Here is a 5,851-nt window from a genome sequence, read left to right as displayed (position 1 = left end):
ACACCTCAAAGTTTTAAGACTGCTTCCTACACCTTTGCAACAATATTTATATTTAAGAAAATCTGTCTAACGGCAGAAATATAAACAAACAGAACAAGAGAGGGACAAAGAGAGACTCAAGGTTGGTCAAATACCTTTCATTTTATTTATTTTTTGCCACTTGGTTACAATCCTTTGTGTTTTACGGCACTGAACATGCACATTCATAGCAGAAATTCAGAGCCTGATCAACGCTAACCAGAAAGAAAAAGGAACGGCTTGTTTATGCGCTGGTATATGTTGCTTTAATAGCATCGTTGAAGGTTTATGCCAAAGGATGGTCACACACAAGCATCACTTCATGCCTTTGGACGTTTCAGAGCTCCAGATTTCTTCGCACTCTCTGTTCACCACCAGTTTGCCGTCATCAGTCAATTGAAGACGGCACATGTTGGCGATAGGTCCGTAAGAGGTTGTGCTCCACCTAGGCGTGTTACATTTGTTGTACATGACCAGGTTGCAGTCAGCCTGCATGCACAGACGGACGGCGTCTGATCCATAGGTGTCCGAAGCCCACAAAGGCTTCCAGCCATAGATGACAAAGTTACCATCATCCTGCAGCCATAAATTATATGTTAGATAACTGTCAACACGCATGACTGGGAAACAAGGCTTTTATGAGCTTCTGAACTGAGAACATTTAGTCACCTGAAATATAGCTTTGAACTGCTTGTTGTTGGACACCAGGTAGTCTCCCCTGCGGAGCTCATCATTTTTGGACAAGAAGTTTCTGCTCATGATTCTAAAAGGAGAGAATATAGATGAGCTTGTATCCACAATATGCATTTAAAAGCATCAGGAATGTGTGAATCCATCAGTCAGTAGAGATGCGTGGAATACTTACAGGTTTTAATATTTCACACCATATTTCACATCTGTCTGCAAGCAGAAGAGAAGGGAAGTATTAAAATTGAAAGCACATCACTCCATCTTTATATCATCTTGATTGGGGGTGGAGCGACAGTCACTGCCCTTTACAGTAAAGGGATGGCATTTCCTGAGAAGTGCTTTTTGTTTCTCTTTTTAATATCTGATCGTATCTGGCATCTTTTCCGAACAGAATTGTGATCTGAATGCGCTGTGGTGCCAAACACATTTTGCATTTGCAAGAACAGGATCAGAATCAGAATACTTTAATAATCCCTGAGGGAAATTATACAGCCTCTGTATCTGGACTTTTTGGCATGGGCTGCTCCCTTGGTCCTTGGTGGCTTGGACCATGTGAGTGGCTCTTGAGCTAAGAACAGGAGCCTTTTCACAGACTCTCACCCTTTGGCCGTGGGCGCTCCATCTGGTGTCTGCCTCATCTTCCTGATGGGATGAATGTGTCACATGTTTTAACTTTGCATGTGTTGCTGTGCTTTGTGTTTGTTTTTCTTGTTGAGTGTTTTTATACTTGCACTGATTGCATGTTTTTTAGTGTGTATATTTGTTAACGTGTGCCGGAGAGACTCCGCCCAGTTCTGATTGCTCAATGGACACACCTGGGAGGTCACAGGGGCCAATAAGAGGGCCTGGCAGAACAGAGTCAGGGGGAATATAGATGTACAGATACCACTGTCAAAATCTGAAGGGAAAAGTATAGTTTGGACAGAAAGTAAGAACTTCTGGCAAATGGCATGGGATACTGACACAAAAGGGAGACATTTATATAGGGTTCAAAACACAATAGAAGCTGAGAGGAGTAGCGGTTTAAAGAGACAGGAGGAGGTTATTATCAGTAGAATACGAACAGGCCACTGCTTTTTAAATGGTGCTCTTTTTAAGATAGGGAAACATCCGAACGGGTTGTGTGATGGGTGCAATGCTATGGAGATGGTTGAGCATGTGCTTCTTAGTTGTAGGAAGTATGCAAGTCACAGGAGGGTGATGAGGGGTGAAATGAGTGGTGGAAGGGAACTTACGTTTGAACAAGTGGTTGATAAGTTAAGTCATGGTGAAGGGAAAGGGGTGGTTCTTTGTTTTTTGAGGAATTCTGGTCTCATTCAGAGAATCTGAGGACTCAGGAGTGACGGAAGATTAAGATAAGATAAGATAACCTTTATTAGTCCCACACGTGGGAAATTTGTTTTGTCACAGCAGGAAGTGGACAGTGCAAAAGTTATGAGGAAAAAAAGGCAGGAGATGGCAGTAATGCAACAATTTTGGATGCAAGCTGCCGTTAAACTTGAAAGAAGAAGAAGAAGAGTCAGGGGGAAGTGAAATGGAGTGGTAGCCAGTGGCAGGTGGCTGTCGCAGAGGGCAGCACGGAAGCCTGAATACAGCACCCTGGACATTCTAGGAGAGTGATGCTCGATTGGCGGATGCAGGCAGGTTTTTGGGATGAGACAGAGACGAGCGGAACCAGAGGATATTCTGTCAGCGGCTAGACCCGAGGACAGAGAGACACACAATCGAGTGATGAGCAGAGAGGTGACGGCCGGACGCCTGGTTCAGGAGACCTGATATGTGCTTGAACCTAAGGCAGCGGCGGCCGAAGTTCGGAGCTCAGTCTCGCCCAGCTAAGGATTATAAGGTGCTTTGGGTAATTAAAGAAGAGTGACTGCCGTGTTCCTCCTGTTCCTTAGTGGCTGCCAGAACGAAGTGGTGGAGGTTGGACGTCTGGAGGGCGCCGCCGGCTTCACACCTCTTTAATAGATTATTCCAACATGTTCTCACTCCAAAAGAGTAACATTTTACGCTAGGAGACAAATCATTGATATATTTTGCTTCCAGGCACCCAACAAGTGCCTAGATTACTAGATTCAAGATTCAAGAAAACTTTATTTGTCACATGCAAGTTGCCCTGCAGTGAAATGGGACCCCCCCCCGACCTTACATACACAACACAGACATCACATGGGGAGACAGGTCGGAGATCGGTAGTATTATGGAAAAACACTGAAATGTACACTACAATGGGAAAGTCCAAGAGGGAAAAAAGAGACCTCTACTCATGCTGGGCTCCTGGGAGGACAGCATGAGAACAGGAAACAAAAACACTCCTCTACACAGAAAGCACATAAATGTCCACAGCACAACATTATGGAGCACGTGACAAGCAACAGGGGTGAGGAGTAATCCGAAGCAAACACAGCAGCCATCTTGTATACACGATTGTTACGATAAAACCATTTTAACCATCGTACACGGAAAAACTTGCATTACATCCAGAGATTACCAGGTAAGTAGGTATGGATAGGAGAGCAAGGAGGCAACACTGTCAAATTACTAATTTATCCCTATTCTGTGGGCATTTACTGAAAGTTTAAGAACAAGGAGGACAAAAGTAAACAAACAAACAAAAAAAATCAGCCAATGCAACTTAGCATTCAAAATAAACTCCTGGATTCTGGATTAGACCAATTAAAGCACTTTGACTTTAGCTTTACCTTTTTGTCCAGATGTTTACCGAGTCTGTCCAATGCCTGAGACTCTCCTCCATGCCACACAGCCAGAGGTAAACCATCTGTCCTGAAACCTGGGCACATCAAAATAAGTTCAAATACAGATCAATGTGTTAACTTTAGATTCAATAAATAAGGAAAGTAGAGTTGTGTAGTTTGCAAACCATTAATTATTTTTCTTAAAATCAGATTAAAAACATAAATGTTATAGAAAAACTTTACGTGAAAAGATAAATTATGCGTACCTAATTCTTCTAAAGAAGGGATACTGTATAGCTGGTCATGGTTGTCTTCTATTTTGGTGTGACATTTGTCCATTTGTTGCTGAGTGATGGGAGGCAGAGGTCTCCTAGGCAACTCCAGTCTGCTCACAATAGTCTGAAAACGCTTAAACGTCAGAGGAGGACTGTTGTTGTTCATCTCTATTATCCTGTAGCAAAACAGAAAAGGAAGAAAATTTGAGTAACACACAGCAACATATCTGTATCAGTTTACCAGTGGCCTCTCTGGGAGAGAAGTCTGGGAAATACAGTGTGCCGGCAATATGTAAAGGGGCTCCACACGGCGTGACAACACTCTATGCTCAGCCTTTGAACAAGTGATTAAAAGCAATGGTCAATTGGTGCGCCCTGATGTAACACTGACATTACCACATTTTTTAATGATTAGGGACAGACTGTATTAAGTGAGTTGCCAGATGTTGGTACCAAAAAGCCATCAGGAAATTATTTTCCAGGTGAACCACACGGTGATATTAACCAAGGAAAACACTGAGTAATGTTACAACAGTTAATAAATAAAACTATTAATGAACTGTTCTTAAGATGTAAGTTTGCAAGAGCATCTGTGTTTAATCAGCTAGCTGATTAATTTCACATATTTGTTATAGGATTAGTCAGTCACTTGAGTTCAGTTTGACTGAGCATGTGATTCACTTCCTGAATACAAAACTGAGGAAGGTATTCAAGTATCAACCAAAGACAGCAGAAGCTAAATCTAGGCCATCACCTCAAGGCAGGAAACCCAGTCATCAGTTTCAGTATTAAAGGTGCAGGTCGACACTTTAATTCACAACTGCTTAATTTTAAAGCCACTGTTGTTGTTGTATGAGGTCAAAATTGTCATTTTCCAAATGGGCTTGACTATACGTAACTGAGAATTGGATTAACAAGTTAAAACAACAAACAAACAAAAGGAAAATGATACCTGAGTCCATAAGCTTGCTATCAAATACTGGTTACAGCAGACTATGAAGACTTATTCATTACCTTTTGTTAAGGTAAAAGAATTACTTTTTAAAATTACTTCTCAAACACTTGTCAATAAAGAGCTCCTGTCGTTATACAAGAATGGACTGCTGATACAGGAAGGAAGAGACTAAATGGAGTTGTATAATACCTGCGTTTGTGGTGGGAATACCACTAGAAATCGACTAATTGTGTGGAAAACACAAACCTATCTAGGTTGTAGAGGGTATGAGAGTTTCTGACAATGGTCTCCACTCCAAATTCTTGGGCCAACTTAATGATTGCGCCATCCCTCTCTTTCCCGTAAGGCTCTGGGTCATATTCAAAGGTCAGCCTGGTCACGTTCCACTCCTGCAGCAAAGAATAAAAGAATTCGAAAGAAGGATGTTAAATAGTAACAATGATCAAAGAACTAATTAAATCTTTGGCTTTAACAGTTTGTAAGTCTTGTATAGATCTACCATGTGCCTACTTATAACCCAGACCACCAAGTCAAACTGTTGTATTCAAGTTGTGCATTCAAGCTTCGGTTTACAATGCCAAACTGGATTGTTCCAAATGGGTCAGTTTGAACAGAAATAAGAAGTAAAGAAAATGAAATGTATTTGACAGCCACTTCATCTGTTGTGTTTCCTGTTCACACTGATGGTAGCAGATGATAGCAGCAAAACACATGGCAGGCTTAAAAGAAACAATGGGCCAGAGAATTGGTTTGTTATAAGGTAGCATAAAATGTTACCTTATAACTAGATAAATGGTTAACAGAGAGCTAAATTGATTGTAATGCATTAGCTAAAAGCATTGAAAACATAGATAAAAGGTTTGGTTTTTGTATGCAAATGATAGACGTATGAATGTGAACTTGTTCAGTTCTAGATCTTTAATCTAGTTTTAGATGCAGAAAAATATTAGAACAGCAATTTCAGTGAGAAAAATGTAAAAATAAATATATCCCACATGCAAATTCTGCATCTGTACTATCTGAACATTCTTTGCAGATGAGGAATAACAGAGGAGAAGCAACTGACAGGAATACAGACCTTGAAAAGCCTGGGGAACACATCTGTAGGCTGGCCTCTGACTACAAAAAGCCTGGAATTGAGCTTCTTGAGACTGCTGTCCAGGTCCTCCAGAGCTTCCAAGAGAAACCTGCACAGACATAAACATGAACATAAACTC

At 41.2% G+C, this 5,851-nt stretch overlaps 2 protein-coding genes across 2 annotated transcripts; both read right to left on the bottom strand.

The window, feature by feature from the left end:
• Nucleotides 1-318: 318 nt before the first annotated feature.
• LOC106632783 (mannose-specific lectin-like) lies at nt 319-909 on the bottom strand. Its single transcript, XM_014331373.2, has 3 exons — nt 884-909; nt 688-781; nt 319-594 (listed from the first exon to the last, which is right to left on the bottom strand). The coding sequence occupies exons 2-3, from the start codon at nt 775-777 to the stop codon at nt 334-336; spliced, it is 351 nt and encodes a 116-aa protein (XP_014186859.1). The 5' UTR covers nt 778-781; nt 884-909; the 3' UTR covers nt 319-333.
• Nucleotides 910-3,031: 2,122 nt separating this feature from the next.
• On the bottom strand, nt 3,032-5,847 carry LOC102309221 (cryptochrome-2-like; the record flags this gene model as incomplete). Its single annotated transcript, XM_005952793.3, has 4 exons — nt 3,032-3,499; nt 3,671-3,855; nt 4,881-5,023; nt 5,713-5,847. Coding segments are annotated over 4 exons (612 nt in total), but the record flags the coding sequence as incomplete, so codon positions are not given.
• Nucleotides 5,848-5,851: the final 4 nt, after the last annotated feature.

This window comes from Haplochromis burtoni, unplaced genomic scaffold (genome assembly GCF_018398535.1).
Source record: "Haplochromis burtoni strain Fernald_Lab_line unplaced genomic scaffold, NCSU_Asbu1 Contig_2081, whole genome shotgun sequence".
NCBI lineage: Eukaryota > Metazoa > Chordata > Actinopteri > Cichliformes > Cichlidae > Haplochromis > Haplochromis burtoni.
The sequence above is the reverse complement of the archived record's forward strand: the minus strand, read 5'-3'. Positions and strand labels throughout refer to the sequence as shown.

Excerpts from the sequence above, each read along its gene's own strand:
- LOC106632783 (XM_014331373.2), bottom strand. The coding sequence starts at position 777 with ATGAGCAGAAACTTCTTGTCCAAAAATGATGAGCTCCGCAGGGGAGAC. Across the intron at positions 595-687 it reads AGTTCAAAGCTATATTTCAG|GATGATGGTAACTTTGTCAT; the intron begins GTGACTAAATGT and ends TTATGGCTGCAG.